This window comes from Manihot esculenta, chromosome 12 (genome assembly GCF_001659605.2).
Source record: "Manihot esculenta cultivar AM560-2 chromosome 12, M.esculenta_v8, whole genome shotgun sequence".
Lineage (NCBI taxonomy): Eukaryota > Viridiplantae > Streptophyta > Magnoliopsida > Malpighiales > Euphorbiaceae > Manihot > Manihot esculenta.
In genome coordinates, this window is record NC_035172.2 from 840,648 (window position 1) to 867,751 (window position 27,104).

Genomic DNA, 27,104 nt, shown 5'->3' on the forward strand with positions numbered 1-27,104 from the left:
AGTATTTTAGTCTTTTAATTAAAATTAACGGTGATTTAATTGAAAATTTAATGGGAGGGACCAATGGCATAGTTTTTAAAAATCACAATGACTAAATTGAAAATTTTTTAAAATAGAAAGACGAAATGTTACATTTCACTAAATCAGAGGGACTAAATTGCAATTTACCCTTATAAATTTAATCTTACATAAAATAACTTTAACAACTATTAATTTTTAAAGTAATTATATTTAAATTTATTATTATTAAAAAAATTGAATTATATTAATTGTATGTATTAGTATTATATAATTATCTGTAAAATTTCATATTCGAATTACGATGAAAACCGAAAAATGAAATAATATAAATAAATAAAATAAAGATTGAAATGAAACGAAATGATATGCATTTGTATATATTTTCAGTTTGCGATTAAGCTGATTTAGCTGTTCTGACCACCCAACGAGCCCAGCCCTTCCTCCTATCTCTCTCTTTCTCTCTCTGCAAAAGTAATTTTCCATCAGAGCTTGAAAACCCTAATACTCACAAAGGAAGCACCTCTCCTCTTTGTTCTTCCTCTTCTTCTTCTCTCTTCTCCAATTTGTAATTACGCCTGTGCTTCTTCTCATCCTCTCTGATTCTGCCTTGTTTCCAATTTCGATCTTCACTTCTTCGCTCTCTTTCTCATTTTCTCTTAATCTTATTCAGTTTTTCTGATTCCTCCATTTCTCCACCTCCGATGGCCGAAGGAAAGTTCGATCTGCCTGATGATCTCCTATCATCTAAACCGTCCGATCACTCCTGGACCCCTAAAGGTACTCTCTCAGTGACTTGTTTTTATTTTTGCTCCCATTTATCGCATCTAAGCGATTTCGAGCTAATGTTAGGTTTTTGATTTTATTGATCTGAACTCGGCTATATCAAGCCAATCCTCTATGCTGCTGCTGTTGCTTTTTTTTTTTTTAATTAATTTATTTTTTTGGTATGGAGCATCAAGCTCGTTTATTAGTTTGTTTGGTGATAATGAAGATCAGGATTTTTTTAATCTTTTTTTTCTTAGATTACCTTTACTTCGGGTATCATTATTGTTTTTGTTTAATTATTGATCGATTTAGTTTTTGTATCTGTTCAATTTATGATCTGTTAATAGTTGTTTTGAAATTAATTAGTTTCACTTTATATTCCAAATTTTCAGTTAATTTCCATTTATATAGATTTTTTTTATATAATAAATCTGAAGAAGTACTGAGGGGCTAGCATCAAGTCGTTTTAGTATTTTTTTTTTTTGCTGTCTACGACTGAAATGTTAGTTCCTTACTATGAATAAATTGGAAATAGCGGTCTTCAAAACATCTTATATTTAAGATATCCAATTAAATTTCAATTTATATGTCTGGGCAATTAACCTGATCAATAAGCTTGTTGCAGATTTGTGGGTTAGTCATAGCTAACTACAGTTGTTCTTTCTGAATGAGCTTCAAACATGTAATGATTTTGTTATTGTTTCTGTTTGACTTCATATTGTGCCAGTCGAAGCTTTGGGAATTGATGCAGAAAAAGTTTCTGCAGGTTTACATGATGAGACCAAAGGTAGCACAGTTTTCTTTTCTTTTCTTTTTTTTTTTCCTGGAAATTTGATATTTTATTTGATGAACCAATTGTCGTTCTTGGTTTTCCCTTTTCCTCCTAGTATGGGAGTAATCCTTTTGATTGATCATTTGTCACAGATCAACTTGCATCAGAAAGCAGCATACCTTTGTCTCCTCAGTGGCTTTACAGCAAACCAAGTGAAACCAAGATGGTATACTCCAGTTCATCCAAACTACTTATTTTTTTTTTTCATTTTAATTATAACTTTTATAATAAATATGAGTTTGCTTGTATTGTAACATTTTCTTCATGTGAACTTATGAATTTGCAATTATTGACATGTGAAAGGAATTTTTGCTTGTGAGATTCTGCACTTTGTATATTGAAATTTCAATTTTATCATCATGTAGAAGCAATTTGTTGTCTGACTTTGGCTTGTAATTATTTTTTCTTCTACTTTGTGGCTTAGTGAAAATTGAAAACCTCGAGTTTACATCTATTGATATCTTTATGGCTTGATAATAAATTTTTATGAAGTAGAAAGAAGGGGGGTACCTTAATTTTATGTAGTGCTTCCGCATGTGCCTAGCCTTAGCACTTCTTTTAAAGCTTAAGAGATCTTTTGAGGGTTGGAGTTATTCTTCAAGGTGAAACTTTGGGAAGAAGTATTAATTGTCTTGTTTAGTTGTCTGCATAGAATTCTAGAGTTAATTAAGATGTAAAACCCATAATAGCCCAGGGACTTGTGGTGATTTTCTTGCTTCTGACACGTTTTGAAACATCAATCCATAACATCCTACTAGGAGTCTATGAGATGCTGTTAGGTCTTGGCCTTGAGGATGTGTTGTTACTGCTTGTTATTTATTTTTCTATTATTTTTCTTTCTTCCATTGCTATTATTTCATGGTGGATTCCATGGGTGTATTACAGGACATGCGTACTCTAACTTCAGCATCCATTGGGAATTCCAATGATCCAAGCCAGAAGGATGGTTGGCGCTTAGATGGATCTGAGGACAAAAAAGATTGGAGAAGGATAGCTACTGAGAACGAAAGTAGCCGCCGATGGCGTGAAGAGGAAAGGGAAACTGGCCTACTTGGTTCTAGAAGAGATCGTAGGAAAACAGATCGTCGTGGTGACAATGTTTCTATCCGAGAAACAGCAGACAATAGAGTTTTGCCATCTCCTGATCGGTGGCATGAGGGTAGTAACCGTAACTCTGGGCATGAAGCACGCCGAGATAGTAAATGGTCATCTAGATGGGGTCCTGAAGACAAAGAGAAGGAATCCCGAATTGAGAAGAGGATAGATGCGGACAAAGAAAAGGACGATGCTCACTATGACAATCAATCAGCAATAGTTAGCAACCGTTCAGCTGACTCAGATTCTCGTGATAAGTGGAGACCAAGGCATAGAATGGAGGGTCACTCCACAGGTTCCACTTCCTATCGTGCTGCACCTGGATTTGGACTTGAGAGAGGTCGGGGTGAAGGTTCAAATTTGGGGTTTGCTCTTGGACGAGGAAGATCAAATGCTATTGGTCGATCTTCATCTGCAGGCATCATTACTGCTCCTCATACACACAGAAGTGGAAATGTTATTGGAAAGCCAAACCTCTCAATTGAGACATTCTGCTATCCTAGGGGTAAGCTGCTCGATATTTATCGGAGACAGAAGCTTGATTCATCTTTTTCTGCAATGCCTGATGAGATGGAGGAATCTTTACCAATAACGCAAGCTGACATTGTTGAACCATTGGCCTTTGTTGCTCCTGATGCTGAAGAGGAGGTGAGTGATTTAGTAATTGCAATTAATCTATCCACTCCTATAATTTTTTTTGGTATAATTGGCTCTGATTGAGGTTCAAATTTGAGACCTTGTAGCTCTAGAGACAACTCTACTACCATTAAGCTAAAGCTCGTTGCTACAGTCCATATATTCTATAAAGCTCTTTGTTCATTTGAGTAGAAGAACTTCTTTTCGCGTTAATTCTCACTCGACATGTATTGGGCTTGTGGTGCTGACAGGTCACTCTTACTGACATATGGAAGGGGAAACTCACGAGTAGTGGTGTAGTATATAATTCATTCAGAAAAGGGAGGTCAACAGAAAATGTTTCAGGTACAAAGGCCCAATCAGTTGAACATTTCTTTCATGTTCTACGTTTATTATTATTTTATTATTATTATTATTATTATTATTATTCTCATCATCATCTGAATCTTTCTGTATGTTCCTTGTTTATGTACAGGTGCTGGAGATGATGAATATGTCGAGGGAAAATTGGGTATCCTCTCCTCAGTTCAATCTGAAGTGACTGCTGATACTTTTCAAGGTGCTGCAAACGATGGTGCATATCAAACTGATGGTGATCATTCCTTGTGGAATCATGATTCACGTTTAAATGCGCTAGATGGTGAGCAATATATATATTATTGTACATAAAATTTTCAGTATAGCATAATTTCATATTGAATGAAATGGAATTGTACACTGTTGCAGAAAAACATCATAATCATGATGCAAACAAGGTTACTACTGACACTGCCATAGGTTTGGAATGTGATGTTGCTGGGACTATAAAAGAGATTTTCACCTCTTCTGATGGTGCTTCTCAGCTTAATATCAGTGAAAATGGACAGATAGTGAACTCTGCTTTGACTAGACATTTTCATTCTGATGATATTGATTTAGCCTCTTCTTTTGATGTTAAATCTAAGCTTCCTGATGACTCAAACTCACTATTTACTCTCCCCTCCCCTGACCAAGACAATAGCAGCTCTTTGTTGCATCTGGTAAGTAAAAGCGAGGCAAAAGATCTGGAAATGAGTACACCGCATGAGGACTTGTACTTCTATTACATTGATCCTCATGGGAATACTCAAGGACCATTTCTTGGAGCTGACATAATTTTGTGGTTTGAAGAGGGCTATTTTGGGACAGATTTGCCAGTTCGCTTAGCAGATGCTCCTGAAGGTACATCTTTCCAAAGTTTGGGAGATGTCATGCCACACCTAAAACTGAGGGGAGTGTATCCCAGTTCTGAACAGGAACAGTCTAGTGCTTTAGGAGGAAAATTGGAGCCTGGTTTACCTCCTGCTGCTCCAGACAATACTGATTCATCTGCAGTAAATGAGTTGCGCCAGCCATTGTCTGACTTGAGTAGCCTTTCAGCTCACCATGTTCAGTCAAGAATATCTGAACCTGAAAATCCACTTCAGTTGCCACACTCTGAGGGTCAAAGTTTTCATGATTTTGTTGCACATGATGAAGGTTTTTCCTTGCTTCTTAATATCTTTTGGATTGTTGAGCAATTTTACCAATGATGTCTCTTTCTGTATCCCATTCTAATGATGCTCTTTGATTTTCTAGAAATTGTTTTTCCAGGAAGGCCTGGTAGTAGCAGCTATCCTATCATGCAACCATCTGGGAATGCTGGTGATCCTTTAGTAAAATCCAATGGTCAACCATCTCTTCTACATGAATTGACAGAACCTGGTTTACCATATCAGAGCGATAACAAATTGCACCCTTTTGGTTTGTTATGGTCTGAGCTTGAAGGCTCTCAAACTAGACAACTTGACTCGCCTAATATACCTTCCAATGTGGGAAGGCCTTCTCCATTTGGTGCTATGACCGATCGAGGTGTAGAGAAATGGTCTGATGTTTATAGACAAGAAATGCTTTCTGTTCCTAACTCATTTCAAGATGCCACTGCTGCTCGCCATTTGTCACGTATTGAACAAGAGCCTAATCATTTTGGCCTAGCAGAACAGCATATGTCACGACAATTTCAGCAGCAGCAGCAGCAGATCCAACAACGAAATATGCTATCATCTCATTCACACTTGAATGAATCACTTCTAGAACATGTGCCAGGTCAGAATCTTATTCACCATCAGCAGTTGGCCAACCATCCTGTTCCGGATCTGGAACATCTTCTGGCACTTCAGTTGCAGCAACAGCAACAGCAACAGCAACAGCAACAGCAACAGCGGCAACTTCAGCTCCAACAGCAACAGCAGCAATTACATCAACAGCAAAAGCTTTTGCAGGAACGACAACAATCACACGCTCGGCAGGTGCTTCTTGAACAGTTGTTGCATGGTCAGATGGCTGATCCTGGCCCTGTACAATCACGCGTTGACCCTCTTAGAGCTAACAATGTTCTTGATCAAGTTTTGTTGGAGCAACAGCTTCTGCATGAGTTGCAACAACGGTCTCATCATCCTCAAAGGAACTTTGTTCCATCTGTAGAGCAGCTTGCTCAAGCAAAATTTGGTCAGGCATCACAGCAAGATCACCATAGAGATTTGATTGAGCTATTATCCCGTGCACAACATGGTCAAATACAATCCTTAGAGCATCAGATTCTCCAAGAACAGCTGCAGGCAAGGCAGTTGCCCATGGGATTGAGACAGCGGATGAATTTGGAAGAAGAGAGGCATATTGATTCTATGTGGCCACCGGTTAATGAAAATGATCAGTTCTTCAGGAGTCTTAATCAAAGAGCTCATTCTTCAGGACTTAGCCCATTAGATTTTTATCAGCAACAGCAGAGGCCACCACATGAGGACCAGTTGAGCCACCTTGAAAGAAACCTGTCATTTCAAGACCGACTGCTACTAGGGCTTTATGAGCCTGGCTCAATGCTGTTTGAGAGGTCCCTGTCTTTGCCTGCTGGTGCTTCGGGGATGAACATGGACATTGTAAACGCTATGGTTCATGCTCATGGTTTAGATATGCAGGATTTGAGTTCACAAATGCAATCTTCTGGCCAAGTGGGAACATTGTCTTCTGGAACGCATCCACATAATCCTCATCACCATATGGTTCCTAACCAATTCCATGTTTCACATCTAGATGCGATTGAAGGCCACTGGCCTGAAAGCAATGGGCCACTAACAAATGACTGGATGGAATCTCGAATTCAACAATTGCACATCAATTCTGAACGGCATAAAAGGGGGTCTGACATTAAACTGACTGCTGAAGATTCAAGTTTATGGATGTCAGATGGATTGAATGATGAAAAGTCTAGGCGATTGTTAATGGAATTACTAAATCAGAAATCGGGTCATCAATCTTCTGAGACACTTCAGATGAGTGAAGGAATGCCCTTTGAGAAGAAGTCACCATCAGGCATTTACTCTGGATCAAGCTCTTCAGATCACCCTTTTGCTGTTGTTTCTGAATGGGAAGCTAGTCAAAACAACTCATTTGCAATAGGAGCTTATGGTTCTAATGCTTGTGAATCAGCAGAGGTTTCTTCAGCTGGTGAAAAGGCCAGCACAGAAAAATTACTGTTTAGATCTGAATCTGGAGCAGCATGTGAGGGAAATTTATCATTGTTAGGCATTAGTCATAGTGCACAGGCAGTTCTCACAGATCCTAAGTTTGTTGATAAGTCATCTATCAATAGAGAGTATCTAGAGGTAGAAGGGAGGAAGCATGGGTCCAAAGCGCAGGTTATGGCAAAGAATTCAGTTACTGAGATCCACAATGGCGTAGCTGATCAAGCACAGCTGTCTAATGCTGATCGTGGAGAGGTTCCAGTTAATTCTCTCAGCAGGCATTCTTCTCTTGGGGTTTCTGGTAAGTTTCTCTTTTTTATTCTTTCTTTCTTTTTCTTTGGTAAAAAAAAATTTATGCATTCAAGAGTTCTGTAAAATTCTAAAGTGTGTATCTATTTCTTTTTTTTCCTGATGGGAATGTAGGATGTTATGATGACAAGATTGGACAACAAAATTTCACGGAAGATATTAACATAAATCGGTAAGTTTATATGGTTTATTCTCTTTGCTGTGTAGATTGCCATTGAAAACCATAGGCCTGAACATGGTTTTAGGAGTGATTGCAGCATTGTTTTATATATTTATTTATCTTTTGAAGTCTTTGTTTCCTTATTCCCTTGGCCTCAAATATATGTGTCAAGTTCTGTATGATTCAAACTCTATTAATTTCTACTTTAAGTTTTCTATGGTGACAGTGTTATGTTGCAAGAAAAGATGACTAAGGTTAAGGAGGGTGTTATTTTGTGGCAGGAAACTTTGGGCAACTTTGAAGCAGGGTCCTATGTTTTGAGTTTTGACAAATCAATATGCTGTGGTTAAGTCAGTTAGCAAAAAAGGTTCAAACACCCTAACGCTGTTAATGATGGCTGATGTGGTGCACAGAAAAAGTAGGGCCATATAAGCAGCCATTAACAGCGATACGGTGTTTGTACCTTCTTTGCTAAAGGACACAACCACAGGTAGCAGTTTTTGTCAAATCTCAAACCATTGGACCCCCTGCCTGAAATTGATGCAAATCACACAATCACACACACACACACATTTTGGATTTTGCTCTTTTTTGTTTAAATAAAATATATGGATTATTAATTCATACGTCCTTAAATATTTTGAATTGGAGCTGTGTTTCTCCTGCTGAGTTGCTTCTTTTCAAAAGGGTTAAATTCTGGTTACAAAATAAGATCTCCAGCTCTAGATTATGAAGGTAGTAGAATTCATTTTATCATGCAAAATACCCCTCATAGTATTGAAATTGTCTTGTAGAATGATTCTTTGTTCAAAATGCACTTAATCTTTTATGTATTTGTTCTGTTTTTCTGAATTCAGTCACATGCAAATAAAATGTTTTATGTATAGTGAATGATTCTATCTTGAACATATAATTTCCCCTTGTTTGTTAAAGAATTCAAAGTTTCTGGAATTTGATTTGTTGTTCTGGTTGACAGGGTGGCTGTACCATCCAAGGGGCAAGAGAATATATTGTTGAGGCGGCCACCTGTGTCTCGTGCTTCATCATCTCAAGAAGGGTTATCTGAGCTGGCTGCTGATACGGTTGTGAGGGGAAAAAGTTCCAGTGGTGTTGAGGGTATGATTTCATCTTCTAATCAGTTACCTTATTCCCCCATGTGGAATAAAAAATTTTGGAAACAAATTCAATTCAATTGATTTCTGTTATAATTTCTCATGTTTAAAATGAAAAAAAATTTGATTCCTATAGCTTTAAAATATTTCATTTTTAAAGAAATAGAGATAGTGCATGATAGTATAAGAATTCATTTTTACAAATGAATGTTGCTAAATGAACCCCATGTCTCTTCTCATATTCTGATCTTTTAAACCGTCATTGTGACAATTGAAGAGGATCTTTCCTAAATTATTGTGTTCTTTTGTTGTGATCACACTCTTTGACGAGTAATAATTATGAATGTAAATTCTCCAGGTGGAAATCTGGTGAACCAAGGTGCTGACAGCACAACTTTTGGCAAGAAAGATGTGCGTTTCCGAAGAACCTCATCTTGTGGGGATGCTGACGTGTCAGAGCCATCATTTATAGACATGCTTAAAAGTAATGCCAAGAAGACCACTGCTTCAGAGGTACAAATGACGGCAGCGGGGTCAGAATCATCAGATGGGACACAAGGTGGCCGAAGTGGCAAAAAGAAAGGTAAAAAAGGGAGGCAAATTGATCCTGCTCTCCTTGGTTTTAAAGTAACAAGCAATCGGATCATGATGGGTGAAATTCAACGGATCGAGGATTAACCTTTTGATTTTTGTAATTTCTTTTGTATATTTCTCATTTTACAAACTGTATAGGTTCACAGTATACGCATGGAAAACCATTTATTGACCATTTCCCCTCTTTTTCTCGGGTCATTTTATCCCATTGTAATGGTAAAATGTCTGATAACAAAGGGCGAGTAAAAATGCCTGTAAATCCTGCGATGGCGGCGAGTACGGTAACAGGATCTTGTATAGATTAACAGTCGCACATTAGAAGATAATCAATTTAACAGATTCATATTTTTGTCAACAATGTGGTGTCGTTTGGTTGGTTTTATACGCTATTTTGCCTTTAACGTCTGAGGATCAATTGATTGGCAGAATTTGTGAATTTGCTTTATACAAGGCTTTGATTGCTTGCGGGAGCCACTTCCCGGGGCTTTTTACCAAATGAAGGGTGGGGGAAGAATTATTTGCGAATTTGGGATAAGAGAAAAATTATTTGTAGATTTGATATTGCATTATTAGGGGGCAGGCAAAAAAACAAAATGTAGGTGCCAGGCGCCGTTGTCATTCTACGTGCCATTTTAAATGGCGTCATTATTTATTATTTTTTTAAGAATGGTTTGATTATTTATTATTTTTTTTACGAATGGCCTGAGAGTGACGCTAAATTATTATTTTTTTATTTATTAAAATATTATAATTATATTAATTAATTAATATATGAGTGTATGAATATTTAAAATTATAAAAATTAAATTTATTTTTATTGAACTGTTATTATGCAGTCGTACATAATCATAGAATAATATTAATATTCTAATATTTTGGAGAGTTATAAAATATATTATTATATGATTTGATAACCGCCGGACTTCTCTCACTCTAGGGTAGGCTAAACTCGAATAAGTGAAATAGGTCTCAGGTTTTAGACACCCACTTCATTTAGCCGGTCCAACATCTTCGGTCCTGATCCAGACAGACATGAGGACATATTGGATCACTCGCGAAGCCGGATCTAGCACGAGGAGTCCAGGTGATCGGATCGCACGCGTGTTAGAGGAATTAAATGGATCATGATACTAGACGTTACTAGGAAATAAAGAAAAAAAAATAAATGAAGAAAATACTTTCCATTCCATCTAAACTTACACGACTAATATAAACTCGTTATTCTGAATTTCAGAATATCATGATTAAATATATAAAAGATTAATGGTACTATTTAATTACAATATTATTATATTAATTTATTAAAAAATAATATAAAAATTTATTATAATAAAAAATATAATATAAATAAAATTATTAAATTAACATTATATAAAAATAATATATTAATTAATTAATATAATTATAATATTTTAATAATTAAAAAATTAAATTATGATTTGACCTCTTATAAATAAATAATAAAATAAAAAAATAAATAATAGAAAAAATAAATAATGGCCGACACCGCTTAATAATATTTTATATATTTATTTAATAATATCAGTAATTTTTTAATTATATAATAATATTATTTTATAATTTTATAAATTATTAAAATTTTATTATATTTTATTAAAATAAATAAATAAATAATAATTTTGCGTCACTTAGTGACTCCAGGCCATTCTTAAAAAAAAAAAATAAATAATAGCTGGCGCCATTTAGAATGGCGCCAGACTTTAGCGTCTGTCAAATAGGCGTCATTCTCTTTTCGACTATCATCTTGACAATCCAACTCCAAATCGACAAATAATTTTTCTTCAATCCTAAATTCATGAATAATTCTTCTCCCACCTCTAATTTAACAAAAGCACTTTCTGTTCTTAGTTCTCATTCTAAATCATTCAACAAATTGAAATCTATGGGTCCAATTGGGCCGTCATTTTCATGTAGTATTAGCCCAATCAGGTGGAGTCCTTTTGGACTCTGCAACTCGTGAAACTGCTATTCTACACTGCATATTTCTGTTGGATTTGCAAGGCATCAACCAACGAAACTTTGATGAATGCTTCTTCAGGATCCTGCCGAATGAAAAGCTTGCAGTGAGCCATTTACAGTGACTTGAAAAAATCGTCAACATAATCGGATGGAAGGAAAACAATCATCAGCTATCCCATGAGGGCTACGTTGAATAAACAAGTGAATCTTGGGGATGATGAAGAGAAGAAAGACAATAGTTAAATGCCAGATCATTGATCTTATTATCATATTACATTGTGCAAGAAATCAAAAGGACATACTTGTTGAACCTAACAAGAGCTCAACAGTTACCATTTGTGAGTTCCTTTATTAGCTCAGTGACTATAAGATAAATATATGTATTCTCAATATATGACATCCACATGAAAATGACCTTTTTATAACGAATCTAATATTACACTTACTAAAATTCATTAAATACGTTTATTTATTTACGTTTTTTTTTTTTTTACAAAATTATAACAAATAACTATATTTAGTAAATAATACCAATAATAAGGTCACTTCTACTATTACTTTATTCAAAATAAAATAATAATAAAAACTAATGACATTTTCAAAGATATAATAAATATTGACGTTTTAAAATATAAAAAGTAATAATACCTTCTTATAAATAATAGTATAAAATGTTATTTTTAATTAATAATAATATTATTAGTTTAATAATGTAACATGATTCTTTTTTGAAACTAAATTTAGTATCATTTTCGTTTATTTAATATATTCTTTTTACAAAACAATTATTTTATAAAAGTAAGAATCACTTTAAATTTACAATATAAAATATATATTGAAATTGAAATTTAATTTATTTTTTATAATGAAGTAAAGTAACTTGCTTTAAGCCAAGTAACGATAGAAATTTTTCGAATGTCATATTTAGAATTTATATATTTCTTGGCGGATATTCGAGATGGTGGATTCCCTAGGGAGAAGTTCGTCATTTTGTGAAAAAACTACACGCTAATTTCAACCATTTCGAGTCTCCAATTTACCGTTTCTCTGCAATCTCAAATTATCACTACTGCTCTACGAACACACACTTCCATCAATGGCGGCTTCTTTTACTACTATGGTATCTTTCCTTCTTTTTTTTTTTCTCAGCAACCAATCATCCCTTTATCGCACTGAACGCCCATTTTCCTCTTCTTTTTCTTGCAGCACAATGTCAGTTACTTGCCAGGTCCTCGAAACGCATCGCAGGTTAAAGCACTAAGCCCTGTTTGCAGTGCAATGAAGCTTCCTGCAAGAGTTAATGTTTCTCCATCTTCATCCAGCTTGTTCTTCTCGGGCTCGCTGCTTCTCTTTCCTCTTACTCTAGCTTCTTCTTCTCAGAGGAAAACCCACATCCTAAGCCCAATTCGAGCTAGTGCTGAGGTTAGGGTTTATAATTCAATTAGATATTCTGTTTCTTTGGCTGTTATATTTGTGCTCAATTGACTGTATTTGTGGGTATGGTTTCCTTGAGTTCCTGTTATAAATTTTATATGGCTACTGTGACCAATTGGTGCTTAAAAGATTCTATTTGAGGTCTTAATGCAAAATGTTATGCAATTTAGTTCTTGTATGAACTAAATTCCCCAGAATTTGAGCTTTTTGTTTAATTTTAGGCAGCAGATTTACAATCGAAGGTGACCAACAAAGTTTATTTCGATATAAGCATAGGGAATCCTGAAGGGAAGCTTGCTGGAAGAATTGTAATCGGATTATATGGTGATGATGTGCCCCAAACAGCAGAGAATTTTCGTGCTTTATGTACAGGTTGTGTTGTTTTATTGGATGAGCTTGTGCTTTTATATCAATTGTTTGCTCTTTCTTATTGCATTTTTTGCCTCTTTTTTACTTCTCCTTTTCTTATAATTATTTTTTATTTGGCATCTTAATTAGGTGAGAAGGGGTTTGGCTACAAAGGTTCTGCATTTCATCGTGTTATCAAAGATTTCATGATCCAAGGAGGGGACTTTGATAAAGGAAATGTAGGTGACTTTACACTTCGGAATCTCTCTTTCTGTAACTAATATTATGATTTGATGTGTAATATATGTTATTGAATATGACTGAAAGTTTGACTCCCCATTTTTTCTGGGGTACAATCAAAGGTATCAATTGTTTGCTTGTACTTGTGGCATATCAGCATTATCAGAAGACATGTTTCTTAGCTCATTAGAAATTGTTAACAGAGAAAATCGAACAAAAACCCAAGAAAATCAGTTGGTATATTATGAAAACTCAAATATTTTCTAAATCTTGACCTCATTACTCCTCAGGGTTCCCAGTTGAACAATATTATTGACATAGAAATGTCTTCTACTCTGAGAGATATTCTTCTGATTCATGAAAGAAGAGAAAACATCATTACATTGAGGTTATATCACTTAATCTAATAATCAAAGATGCTTTAGGATTTGAATTTTCCAGGAAGGAAGGTTCTTCTGTATGCTGCATATGCATTAGTAGAACTTTCAACTAGCTCTGTTCTTGATGCATTTATTTGGAAACTACTAAGGCTCAGGAGTTTGAAATTATTGCAGGGAACTGGAGGTAAAAGCATATATGGCCGCACATTTAAAGATGAAAACTTCAAGTGTAAGTTTAATTCTACGTTGTTACTCTGTTGAAAGGTTCAAAATCCATCCTCAGTAAATGCCACCTGCATGTTTTCTTTGGTTGAGGATTGATGGAAATTAAGACAGATGGTGCCCTTTCTATTTCTACTATTTTGTTTAAGACAAACAGTCTAAAACAGAAACATTTCTGCATGGTTTTATGTGTAAATAAGTATATTTATCTCGTTCTTCCAAATTCCATGTGGAAGTCATTTTTCCTTCCCTCTGCTATCAATTGCCATTTTTTTATCGTCACCATATACACGTTCTGAAATATGGGATGTTTTGCAGTGGCACACGTTGGGCCAGGAGTAGTTAGTATGGCAAATGCAGGCCCCAACACCAATGGGAGTCAGTTCTTTATCTGCACTGTCAAGGTAGATCAATTTTTAGATTCATCCATACATACATATTTACATGCATGTAATCATAGTGTGTGTTCATATATATATTCCTACTATGTAGATTCAGAATCTTGTGTTCAAGGGAATAAAGAAGCAAGTTACTTTTTTGGACTAAATTTCACATTGATCCTTCTGCTGAGTTAAAAAGTTCAAACTATCTAAAGCTTTCTGGTTTGGTGATACATATCCTTCTAACATTAGGCTGCGCTCAACCACCCTCTCCTTCTGACTTTAGGCTGCACTCCATCCCCCCCGCCCCCCTCCTCCAAAAAAGAAAAAAGAAAAAAAGAAAGAAGCTTCCTCTGATGCTCTCTGCTTTTGAGAGAGGAAAAATGATTTAGTTTAATGAGCTTAAATTTGTTTGCACCCATCCTAGTTGGTCAGAATATTAGAAGAAAGTGTTTGAGGTTTTTGTTTAACCTGGTTCTCCTCCAGGTGATTGTGCCTATTTAAAGATATGAAGTGCTTGAAAATTTAATGTGATGGCTTGTTATGGACCCAATTTTCCATTTTGAGCAACTGATTGGACATATATATTCTATTAGGGCTACTGTTCATTTCTTTTGATGATTTGTAGCATGCAAAAGGCTTATTAGGTAGTCATGGTTTTGAAGATTTTGCAATTACAGCTGTCTGACGTGAGGAGCTGATATGTTTATCTGTATTTGGCAAATGGCAGACCCCTTGGCTGGATCAGCGGCATGTAGTTTTCGGACAAGTTTTAGAAGGCATGGACATTGTGAAGTTGATAGAGTCACAAGAGACGGACAGAGGAGACCGTCCCAGAAAGAGGGTGGTGATCAGTGACTGCGGTGAGCTTCCAATGTCTGAAGCATGACATTCAAGCGGCCCATTTTCTTCATTCTCAAAGTTCAAATTTGTCTACCCTACCCCCTTCAAAGGACTCCTGTGGAAGAACTTAATTGGAACGACCTAAAAGGATCCTCGATGACATTGTAACCAGTGGAAAATATTGAGTTTAGGCCTCGGGATTTTTTTTTTTTTTTTTTAATTTTATGCCCCGGTTAATGAGATGTATATCATTTGATATATGATTGAAATTATGTTGCAATGTTTATGATATGTGTATGATGCAAGCCTCTTGATTTGATTTGATTGAAAATGTTATCCCGATGGACAGAGAAGTGAGCTTGGACATGGCTTACTTGGACCTTTACTTTGAGTTCAGGAAGGGAGCCGACAATTGGATGGTCAAATAGGATGGATGGACTTGAGCGTTATGAATGAACCATAGCCCGACCGCAAGGGCTATTATCCATGCATGAATGATTGGTTCTACTAGTCTAAGCGACCTCTGTTGTAATACCCGGCTAGAATCTGGCATCGGAATTCTACTGTTCGGTGGAATCCAGGATGTCGGAATCCTCTAGAAGGGTAATAAATATGTTTTTGAATGTGGTTTAGTAAGTTTTAATGTTTTGAAATAGAATTGCTGCCTGGTACCAGACCGATCTCTATCCCTCCCTACAGGATGACACCAAAGCAGAGTTAAAAGAGCTGAAAGAGCAGTTGCAGGAGTTGGTAGATAAAGGTTTCATCCGCCCTAGTATCTCACCTTGGGGTGCTCCAATGTTGTTTGTCAGAAAGAAGGATGGATCCCTCAGATTTTGTATCGACTATAGACAGTTGAACAAGGTCACTACCAAGAACAAGTATCCCTTACCTAGGATCGACGATCTATTTGACCAGTTAGTTGGAGCAGATTGTTTCTCTAAAATAGATCTGAGATTCGGGTATCATCAGCTGAGAGTCAGAGAGGCAGATGTGCTAAAGACAACATTCAGAACCAGATATGGGCATTATGAGTTCTTAGTAATACCGTTCGGGTTGACTAATGCCCCTGCAGCATTCATGGACCTCATGAATAGAGTTTTTAGCCAGTATCTGGATCACTTTGTTATTGTCTTTATCGATGATATCTTAGTGTATTCCAGAGATGCAGAGGAGCATGCCCATCATCTGAGAACAGTTCTGTAGACCTTGAGAGAGCATGGCTTGTATGCCAAGTTCTCTAAGTGTGAGTTTTGGTTGAGGAGCATCGCATTCTTGGGGCATGTAGTATCAGCAGAAGGTATTGAGGTAGACCCCAAGAAGATAGAGGCTGTAGCTAACTGGCCCAAACCCACCACAGTGATAGAGATTAAAAGTTTTTTGGGTCTGGCAGGTTACTACAGGAGGTTCGTTCAGGACTTCTCAAAGATTGCCGCTCCTATGACCAAACTGACCAAGAAGAACCAGAGGTTCGTGTGGTCGGACCAGTGTGAAGAAAGCTTTGAAGAGCTAAAGAAAAGATTAACATCAGCACCGGTGTTAGCTCTGCCCGTCAGTAATGAGGACTTCACAGTGTTCTGTGATGCGTCCCGAGTGGGACTGGGTTGTGTTTTGATGTAGAACGATAGGGTGATTGCTTATGCTTCTAGACAGCTGAAGAAGCATGAGTTGAATTACCCCACACATGACCTAGAGATGGCGGCAATTATCTTTGCACTCAAGATGTGGAGGCATTACCTTTATGGGGTTAAATGCGAGATCTTCACAGATCATAAGAGTTTACAATATATCTTGAGTCAGAAAGAGCTGAATTTGAGGCAGAGAATATGGGTAGAACTGCTCAGTGACTATGATTGCAAGATTCAGTATCATCCGGGTAAGGCGAATGTTGTGGCAGACGCCCTAAGCCGGAAATCACTTCACAGTTTATCCCATATAGCAGCAGAGAGAAGACCAGTGGTGATGGAGTTTTATAAGCTCATCGACGAAGGGCTACAGCTAGAGTTGTCTGGTACGGGTGCGTTGATAGCACAGATGAGAGTGACACCCGTGTTTCTGGAGCAGGTAGCTCAAAAACAGCATGAGGACCCTGAATTAGTGAAAATTGCCAGGACTGTTCAGTCGGACAACAGTGCAGAGTTCAGATTTGATAGCAAAGGGATCCTCCGCTATGGGAATCAACTATGTGTACCAGATGACATAAGTCTGAAAGGAGACATTATGAGGGAAGCTCATAATGCCAGGTACAGTGTTCACCCTGGAGCCACCAAGATGTATCAGGATTTGAAAAGAGTGTATTGGTGGCCAGCTATGAAGAAAGAAGTGGCACAATTTGTATCCGCCTGTGAGGTTTGCCAGAGGGTGAAACTGGAATATCAGAAGCCGGCTGGAATGCTTAACCCACTACCGATTCCAGAGTGGAAATGGGAGAACATAGCTATGGATTTTGTGGTGGGGTTACCGGCAGTGTCCAACAGACTAGACTCCATATGGGTGATTGTAGACAAACTGACTAAATCTGCTCACTTCATCCCTGTTAGGAGTAATTACTCTGTGGATAAGTTGGCACAGGTTTATATGGAAGAGATAGTAAGGTTGCATGGGGTTCCAGTGTCTATAGTGTCAGATAGAGGACCCCAGTTCACCTCCAGATTTTGGCGGAGTCTGTAGAGTGCTATAGGCACAATGTTGGATTTTAGCATTGCTTTCCATCCTCAGACTGACGGACAGTCAGAGAGGACCATCCAGACCATAGAGGATATGCTCAGAATGTGTGTGCTAGATTTTGGCGGTTCTTGGAGGCAACATCTACCTTTAGTGGAGTTTGCCTACAATAACAGCTATCATGCTAGCATAGGGATGGCTCCATATGAAGTTCTTTATGGGAGGAAGTGCAGATCACCTGTTTGCTGGGAAGAAGTGGGAGAGAAGGCTCTTGCAGGGCCGGAGTTAGTGGAAATCACTAGCAGGGTAGTGCCCATTATCACAGAGAGAATCAGAACTGCTGTGAGCAGACAAAAAAGTTATGCAAATGTCCGCAGGAAGCAGATAGAGTTTCAGGAGGGTGATTTGGTATTGCTGAAGGTGTCTCCAATGAAGGGAGTGGTTCGTTTTGGGAAGAAGGGTAAGCTAGCTCCACGATACATTGGACCCTTTGAGATCATGCAGAAGATCAAAAATGTGTCGTATAAGCTGGATTTACCTGCTTCTATGGAGAGGATCCATCCGGTATTCCATGTTTTCATGTTGCGAAAGTTTGTGTCAAATCCGAGTAAGGTTCTTAGTGAGCCTGATGTAGCGATCCTTGGAGATCTCACCTATATAGAGCAGCCAGTGCGGATCCTAGACACGCAGATCAGAAAGCTGAGGAATAAGGAAATTCCGATGGTGAAAGTCCTTTGGAACCACCACAATATTGAAGAATGCACCTGGGAGACACGGGAGTCTATGCTCCAGCAATATCCGTATCTGTTTTAAGGTTCGTTTGTCCTCCTTTTTATGTGTTTAGTTGTTTGAGGAACATTCGGGGATGAATGTTCTTAAGGAGGGGAGAATGTAATACCCAGCTAGAGTCTGGCATCGGAATTCTACTGTTTGGTGGAATCCAGGATGTCGGAATCCTCTAGAAGGGTAATAGATATGTTTTTGAATGTGGTTTAGTAAGTTTTAATGTTTTAAGTGTAAAAGAAAATGAGTTTTTGAAAGAAAAGAACCAAGGAAGAAAAGCCAGGTTCGGCCGCCGAAAGTGATGTTCGACCGCCGAACATGCATGACTTTGGAATCACGTTTGGCCGCCGAAGGTGGTCTGGCCAGCCACCTATAAAAGGCCATAGGTCGGTGAATGGATAAGATTTTTCTTTCCATTTCCACGGACAGAGGTGAGACCATGATCTTCCTTGGGTGATCTTCCTGTTTTCTTCAAATCTTTCAAAGTTTTGATAAGTTTTCATGTTGTTTGAAGCTTTTGAGCTAAAAATAAAAGGGAGACTTTGAGAGAGAGTTGCTCCATATCTCCACGTTAGGATCACCTATCCTCTCGATCTTCAAGAGGTAAGTGTAGATTCTTATCTTCTTTTCATGTTTTATGGAGTTGTATGGGTAGAAATGCATGATTAAGTTAAGTAGGGTTTTTGGTTGATTGTTGGTGAAAGCATGTTTATGTGTTGAGTTGTGATGTTTGTTGGGGTTTTAAGGTAGTTTTGGACCCCTTTGTGCATGTACTTGAGTATATGTTTGTTGTTGAGTTGTTGAGTTGTTGGTTGCATGTATGAGGAAGTTTGGAGAAGTTTTGCATGAGGCAGAGCAGGGTTCTGCCTTACTAGAGAACCCAGTTTCGGCCGCCGAAGGAAGGTTCGGCAGCCGAAGGAAGGTTCGGCCGCCGAACATGCTAAGGAGGTGGTTTCGGCTGCCTAAGCTCGCCCCCGAAAGTTTGGACTTTCGGCTCTGGAAGGAGTTTCGGCCGCCGAATGTGCCGCCGAAGGTTTGGGACTTTCGTCTCTGGAAAGGACTTTCGGCAGTCGAAGGTGCCGCCGAAAATACCTGAGTTTCGGCTCTGGAGGGACTTTCGGCCGCCGAACCTGCCGCCGAAAGTGCCCTGTCCAACCTTCTTTTGCATATTTTCCTTGCTTGTTTTAGGGGGGGTTTTTGGGGAGTTTTATAGAGATGTTCTTGAGTTAGTTTGGTCCCTTATTTGAGTCCACCTGTGTAAGAACGGACCAGAGGAACCGAAGAGATCAGCAGTGAGCACTGTTTCAAAAGCAGTACAGAGTTAGTCAGAGGTGAGTGGAACTAAACGTAATCCTTTTAATTGAGAAATCAAATGCTTTTAGCATGTTTCATGCATCATGCTTATGCAATAGATTAATTGCATTAGAAGTCACTATTATGTGCATTGCATTATTTCTTGTATTTGCGGACGGACATAGAGTTTGTTTCATTAGCCCTCCCAGTAAAGTCCTGAGGAGCCCCATTGAGGGCCGGGCACAGTAAAGTCCTGAGGAGCCCCGAGAGGACCTGGCACAGAGTACTTTTGTACTATTGATTGTATAATAAAGTCCTGAGGAGCTCCTTCGCGGGCCGGGCACTGAGGGATTTTTGATTCAGTCCATCCGGTATGTGATTACTTGTGCTGTGATGCATTTCATGTGAGCATGTTTATTAACATGTTTTTATTGTTCTACTCACTGGGCTAATATAGCTCACCCCTCTCCCTTAACCCCAGTCTTGCAGGATCAGAGTACAGGGGGAGTTCAGCAGAGTACATGAAGAGTAAAGAGTTGTGTAATAGCATAGTGTGGACATGTAATATTGTAAAGAGATGTTTTAGTATTGTATAGAGTATAGTAGTGTGCTTGACCCATATGTTTTGTAAATCCCTTTTTGTATACATGGTCTGTTTATGTAAATGTATTTTTATGAGTATGAAAACCAGGCTTAACATATCAAGAGTTTTAACCCGTCTAGAGCAATGATGAGAGCTCTAGTAAGGAGTTCTATAGTACAGAGATAGTGCATGCACAGGTTGAGCCTTGGTACAGAGCAAAATTTTATGTTTTTACAAAAAATGTATGATCATGTATGAGATTTTATAGGTATTCAGAGAGTATAGCAGATTTGCTACGGGTCCTAGCGACCTTAAATCGATCTGAATCCTAGCGCCGATAGCGGTCCGTTTCCGAGTCGTTACATCTGTGATAATGCTTTGTCTCCAATTTAATGACACTTGTTTTGAAAGAATAACGTATACTATGAAGTTCGAAGTTCAAATCCTTCCAATTTTATGATGTGAACATATTATCGAGGGAAAATCAACTCTAAGTTTGATTTCAATTTAAAACAATTTTATATTCAATATTCTCTCTGTTTTTCAGTTTTTATTTGTAATACTTTGTTAATTATTAATAGTTTAATGCTCGTTTTGCTCACTGTATCAATATCTCACTCTCTATTTAGTAAATTATTTCAAAAATTATAATATGTTAAATATATAAACTAATTAAGCAATGTATTAGATTAACATCATCAATGTTTTTAAAATCTTAAAACAAAATTGAATTAAAACTGCTTCAAATTAAAAACATTTCAAATCGAAATTGATTTAAACCGTAAAGTCCATTTAATTGACGGTTTCGCCCAAAACTGACCCGTGATTAGGATTATTTTTAAGTTTTTACTGATCTTGTGATTTTCATTTTGAATTAAAGTAAACTTAGGTTGAAAATTTCAAAGTAATTTAAAATGAAATAAAAATAGCTAAATTTAATAATTATTAAACTTGTTTTATTTAAAAAAATAAATTTATAATATAGACATCAGCAATCATTTTATGAGTCCTAATCTGCAATTAAAAAAAAAAAAAAAAACTAATTGAGTAATGAGTAGGTTGTATGGAAAGTGCAAAAATGATGACGACATTAGACATTGTTTGGGTTGGATTTGGGCTCCTCAGTCACGTGCTACGAGGAGGATCCTATAGAATCCTCAGCCACGTGATACCTTCCAGTGGACCCCACCTGGAAAGATGCAAGTTGGCCACTGTTCAAAACGACGGGCCCCTCCTGTACTGGCGGCTGCTAGTGACCTGTGATCCTAATCTTGACACGTGTACTCAGACAACATGAAAGCGAAAACGACACATCATGTGGGCGTGGAGTTGCGTGATGGACCTGTCTCTCCCTTCCCCGTTGAGATTCTGTCGGTGACTTTTCTGTCTTCTGTTCTGTTCTGCTCATTAAAAAAAAAGTGTAATTACAAAATCATTAGCCATCACTCCTAAGTTTATAATTTGTTCCTAATTGCTTTTCTTTATTAATCATATCATTATTATTTCATTTTGTCTTTAACCCTTTTTTTCATTTGGTGTAAATTTTTAATTTTGATCAAATCATAGTAAATTCAGCTTAATTTTGCTTTTACAATAATATTTTAATTAATATCTTCAAGTTGTTTTTTTTAGTACTATGTCCTTTCTAATGGTTTTGAATGTGATTTAAATCCAAAATTCAATAAATGTTTGAATGATTTATAATATTATTACATTAAAAATTATTGATTCTTTACAAAAATTTAAAATATTTAAATCAAATTTGGGATAATAATCACTGCTATTTAGCAATATTGTTTTTTCCTTAAATAGAAGCTTTTTCCATAAAACACGTGTAACATACGGAAAGCCATAAGGAATAGAAAATTGGTATGTGATTAGTGTTTTTGTAGTAAACTTTTCAATAAAGTCATTAAAAAGTAAATAAAAAGATGTTGGCTTATATTAATTGATACTATATTATTAAATATCTAACCAAAATTATAATCTACTAGATATCAAAATTTATAATAATTAAATATAAATTAATTATATTATCAAAAAATTATATAAGTTTTATTTATTGTGTTTTAAATTTTTATATATTGATGAAATTAAATATTTATTTGAGCAAAACATATTAGCCGTACAAATATTTAGGGGTGTAAACGAATCGAGCCGAGTCGAGTTTTGAAGAGCTCAAGCTTGGTTCGTTAAAATTTTTTCGAGCTCGAGCCGAATTCGAGCTTTACTCATATCGAACTTGAGCCGAGTATTAAGAAGCTCAAGTTTGGCTCGTTTAGCAAACGAGCTTAGACGAGTCGAGCTTTTATCGAGCTGAGTCGAGTTTTAATCGAGCTGAATCTCGAATAGTTCACGAGTAATTTAATTTATTTACATGTATAATAAGTTTTAGTTTAAAACTAATAAGTTTAAAACTAAAATAATTTTAGTTAAATAAGTATATCTACAAATTAGTATGTAAACTTATAAAGATGAGTTTTTAAATCTCAATGATCCAAATATATGCAAGTTTAAGAGTGTAACTAAACTATATAGAGCTGAATTTTAAAAAATTTAGATTTGGCTCATTAAAGTATATGCAGGGTTTGAGCTTATTTCTCTTATGATAGTAATTTCAGTTTGCTTAACGAGACTGTTCACGAGCCTATTCGCGAGCCTGCTCATGAACTCAGAAACGAGCCGAACTCACGAGTCTTAATGAGCCGAATACTATGGAACTCAAGCTTGGCTTGTTTACTAAACGAGCCTAAAAATTAAGCTCGAGCTTGGCTCGTTTAGAAATCGAGTCGAGCTCGATCGAGCTTTTATCGAATCGAACCTCGAATAGCTCACGAACGGTTTGGTTCATTTACACCCCTACAAATATTGGTGCTGATGAACACAAAGCGTCATCCAAGCATGAGTCATGACCACCCACCACTTAGTTAAAAAATGCTTCACAATGTCATCTCCAAATGCTTTTTACTATATAATATTAGAGGCAGATAGAGAAGTGATCCACCATAAATTCCACATCACCAATTTATTTATTTATTTATTTCTTGGTGGGTAAAAAGTAATCCTTACACTTAGCAAGAATCTCCACCTTCTCAATCCACTTCTGTACTGAGAAGAATCTCGAAACTTCAGCCAATTCCATCAAAGAAATTGACTTCAGAAACTGAGGAGTAAATTTGGATTTGGATTGGCAATTTCAATCACTTGTTATTCTCTGAAATGCTATGCATCCTGTACTTGCTATACTTAAATGAGACAAAGAGCCTTGTCCTGGCTGCTCCCTGATATGACATTGAAATTTCTTGTTTATGCCCATGGCTCATAGATTCCCCACACAGAAATACAACAGTTATATGAAAAGATATTCACATGAAGATTTACAACTTGAAATTTGCTGCAAGTCCAGGAATCATCCAAAGATCAACACCTGATTGACCTAAACCTATAATCTTTGCTGCTATGCCAAACTATACTAACAATGTACACAACCTGAAACAACCTACTTTCAGCTAATAAGCTGCTCAAGAATAGGATTTTATTAAACCTAAGTTGTAAAGGAACTTCTCTGATCTAGATCGAAACAGATTACCCAAAGAGAATCTCCCATTTTCTTGGGGAGGAGTTGATTGAGCATCGTCCTTCACTCGGAGTATAGTCAGTCCAATCTCTTTTCTAACTACTTCAATCGTTTCGCTCTTCACTGGATGTCCTGATGCATCAATCACATAGAAAACATTCACAGCCTGTGAACCCCTGGTCGTTACCTCTGCTCGAGTGACCGAGAGACCATTTTCCCTAAATATGCGGGTCACTTCAGACAAAAGGCCAACCCTGTCGTCACTACAAAGTTCTAGTCTCATACCCTGCATTACAAGGAGTCGAGAACATGAATTACGAACCACACAAGGAGAAATTGGAGATCAGCATTGAAGTTGCAAACATTTGTACCTCAGGAGTTCTCCTTCTAATAGCTGCCTCCAGGCAGTTGATCACTCTTTGCCTCTCTGCTTCAGAACTAATAGGGGACCCATCCACATGCCTGATATAATATTCCTGTACATCAAGAAACAAAATTGAGACCCTAGGAAAAATTTTCAGCTCAATCACGACAAACACATAGGTTGCAAGGGAATGAGCATCATTGAGAATGATCTTTTTTTTGAAAAGTAAAGTTTTCAATTATCATAACGGAATATTTAAAAGTGCGTGTTGAGAGAATTAAGAACAACCTGATAAGCCTCTGGCCCTTCAGCTATGATAGTCGCATGATATACAACATACTGCATATCTGTTAATGTGCACACAGTATCAAAGAGCAGCTTAGGGCGGTCAGGGCACCTCAAGTTCACAACTGTGTATCCCTTATCTGCACAATTTTCTACTGTTACAAGAGGTTTGCTTCGTTCACTTGGTGATCCACAATCGGCATTATCCATATCGTAATCACGATCAGCGTACATCATTTGGTGCAACCTCCTTTCCTTGTGAGTGGAACCCACAGATACAGCCGTATTTGCACTCCGTTTATCTCTATCTCCCTTCAGAACATATAGGAGGAGATGTTTGATCTTAGCGAGTCTATCAGGATCATCAATAGGTAATCCGGTAGCTTCATTTGTTATGTAAACAACTGATGCCATTCGTGAATTGTGGGTCCAGACTTCTGCAGCCACCACGTTACATTTGAGGTCAGTGAGAACAGCGAAAACTTCTGAAAGCAAGCCTGGGCGGTCTCTTCCTGTCAATTCTATGGTTGTGTTTTCTGCAGCAGCTTGGACACCTACAGACCGTCTCAAGGACCGGAAGCTGCGTGCTCTTGGTCCCAGCGACTGTGACATTAAAACTAACTCATCAACATGACATTGAACTAGTTGGCTCCACAAATAATGATGCTGAACTTCCATGGTACAGACCAAACATCAATCAGGGCTTTGAAGTAGCAAAAATAATTGTATTCTACATCTCAATTATTCAAAATAACTTATCGAAAAGACTGGTTCTGTTTCTTTCATCACTTTTATAGACGGACATATTGCTCTTATGAACTGCTCTTCAACTACTTTTTCCTTTTTAAACACATTGATCCTCAGCATTGAATAGGAAAAAATGAGACTCAAAATATATATAAAATCAAGAATTACTCTACCATTATTTCAAAATTGAAGGAAAGGCCAGGAAACCTAAGAACATAGAAGAACAAAACTGACTGGCAAGGGCCATGATTCATTTTTGTAATACAGTCAAGATTTCAAGTTACGGTTATCTTAGAATACGAAATCAATCTAAACTCCATTCGAATCGCATAAGAAGCTTAGTTTTTCACCATATATTCTTAATTTACAATAATTAAAGTTCAAAAAGATGGAGACTGGTTTTGCAGATCTACCTGTTGGATTCGTTCAGCCACATCATCCTCCGAGAGCTTATTCCCATGTTGATCTGTGACATGAAACACTGCAAATAACCAGTGAAAACAAGAAAATTAACCATACAGCAATGAGTTAGAAACCCACAAAATTAAATGGAAAGCAAGGGGACAAAAGCTAACCATCCATGAACCATTCCCCATCAGAAGAAATGTAAGCTCGTCTAATTATAAGATCCAAATCAGTCAAAACCTGAACCACCTCCAACAAGCTACCTCGCTTATTTGCACTATCGACCTGAAAATTATCACATAAAAAAAAATCACAATTTTAAGTAATCTAACGAATCTCCGATAAAAATGATAACAAACAAATCAAAATGATTTTATCAAAGACCTTAATCAAAGTGGCTTTCCTGCTCGACGCATTATCGACAGTAACCCTGCAATTCAAAGGATCGAAAAAGAAACAGCATCACATACCCATGTGGCTATAAACCTTGAAAATCCACCATGTCAGCCGGCGAAATGAAAATTTCAAGAAAAACACGAGAACCCACTTGAATTCTCAATTAACAAAAAGAAGGAGAAAGATAATAATACCTCGGAGGGTTCATTCGAATCACGAGCTTCTCAAACTCATCATCCATTGCGAGAGAAGGAGACCAACAATCCATTTGAAGGATAAAAGGTGAGAAATTTTCGTAAGAATCAAGAAGGGGGAGTCTCTTAAAAGACGTAGAGAGATGGATTAGCTCTGTTTCTTTTTACACTTTGTACCTTTGGACTCTGAGTTTCAGTTTGTGGCTATGTGTTTGTTGGGGTGGTGGAGAATGGTACTGGTGGCTCTTGAGTTGGACGAAGAGTTTTGGAGGGACCTAAACTTAACTAAAAAAGACACAGTATCAAACAAATAATAATAATAATAATAATAATAAACAAACCACAATTCAATTCAATTAAAAAAAAAAAAAACAGAGCATGGGACAGTAGGACCCTGCCATCCTGGCTTGTCGCTGGTGAAGTGGGCCCCATCCACCTCCTCCTCCAGTCCTCCTGGCTTGTCTCATAAGGCGGCTGTGGCTCCGGCTCTGCTAGTTGTTTTTGCTTTGCTAAAATGTTAATGGCATTAGCCAAGTGTTGTTTTATAGCCCTGTTTCTGTAGGGTACTTTACCAAAATCTCTCTGTTTTCGTTATTCAAGGGTCTGTCTCCTAATCTTTGTTGTCTTTGCTTTTATGGTAATTGGTTCACAGAGAAGATTGTAGGGTACTATAGAGAAAAGGTCTTTTAATTAAAGGCACCCCTACCCTTAACTTTTAGTCCTTTTCTAAGCATCACAGCAAAATCTAATCAAGATTTTCTTGTGTTTCATGTTTATGTATACGTCCCATTTGGCCTAACCATTTTATGATTTAGATATCTAGTTAGATTTTGCTGGGGGTTTTAGGACACTCTCTTGCCCTTAAATTTAAGGGAAGCCCTTAACTCTCTCTCTCTCTCACTACTCACTAGCTGTTAGGTTTCCATATCTGGTAGGATTCTGCT

At 37.2% G+C, this 27,104-nt stretch overlaps 3 protein-coding genes across 5 annotated transcripts; 2 read left to right on the forward strand and 1 right to left on the reverse strand.

Annotated features, from left to right (window-relative positions):
- Positions 1–418: 418 nt before the first annotated feature.
- LOC110628555 (protein ESSENTIAL FOR POTEXVIRUS ACCUMULATION 1) lies at positions 419–9,400 on the forward strand. Of its 2 annotated transcripts, none has more exons than XM_021775282.2 (11): positions 419–798; positions 1,514–1,573; positions 1,711–1,784; positions 2,504–3,361; positions 3,601–3,694; positions 3,825–3,989; positions 4,076–4,846; positions 4,946–7,168; positions 7,291–7,348; positions 8,313–8,452; positions 8,807–9,400. In XM_021775282.2, the coding sequence occupies exons 1-11, from the start codon at positions 723–725 to the stop codon at positions 9,124–9,126; spliced, it is 4,839 nt and encodes a 1,612-aa protein (XP_021630974.1). In that variant the 5' UTR covers positions 419–722; the 3' UTR covers positions 9,127–9,400. The 2 variants fall into 2 exon arrangements, with proteins under 2 accessions (XP_021630974.1, XP_021630975.1); XM_021775283.2 differs by having other exon boundaries at positions 4,961–7,168.
- Positions 9,401–11,962: 2,562 nt separating this feature from the next.
- LOC110627381 (photosynthetic NDH subunit of lumenal location 5, chloroplastic) lies at positions 11,963–15,174 on the forward strand. The gene is made up of 7 exons (XM_021773668.2): positions 11,963–12,142; positions 12,229–12,444; positions 12,678–12,828; positions 12,955–13,043; positions 13,599–13,653; positions 13,965–14,050; positions 14,757–15,174. The coding sequence occupies exons 1-7, from the start codon at positions 12,119–12,121 to the stop codon at positions 14,913–14,915; spliced, it is 780 nt and encodes a 259-aa protein (XP_021629360.1). The 5' UTR covers positions 11,963–12,118; the 3' UTR covers positions 14,916–15,174.
- An 8,269-nt stretch (positions 15,175–23,443) lies between these two features.
- LOC110628888 (ACT domain-containing protein ACR4) lies at positions 23,444–26,444 on the reverse strand. Of its 2 annotated transcripts, none has more exons than XM_021775710.2 (7): positions 26,161–26,444; positions 25,955–26,000; positions 25,741–25,855; positions 25,579–25,646; positions 24,422–25,021; positions 24,141–24,245; positions 23,444–24,055 (listed from the first exon to the last, which is right to left on the reverse strand). In XM_021775710.2, the coding sequence occupies exons 1-7, from the start codon at positions 26,232–26,234 to the stop codon at positions 23,714–23,716; spliced, it is 1,350 nt and encodes a 449-aa protein (XP_021631402.1). In that variant the 5' UTR covers positions 26,235–26,444; the 3' UTR covers positions 23,444–23,713. The 2 variants fall into 2 exon arrangements, with proteins under 2 accessions (XP_021631402.1, XP_043818151.1); XM_043962216.1 differs by having other exon boundaries at positions 25,955–26,056; positions 26,161–26,442.
- Between the last annotated feature and the right edge of the window lie 660 nt (positions 26,445–27,104).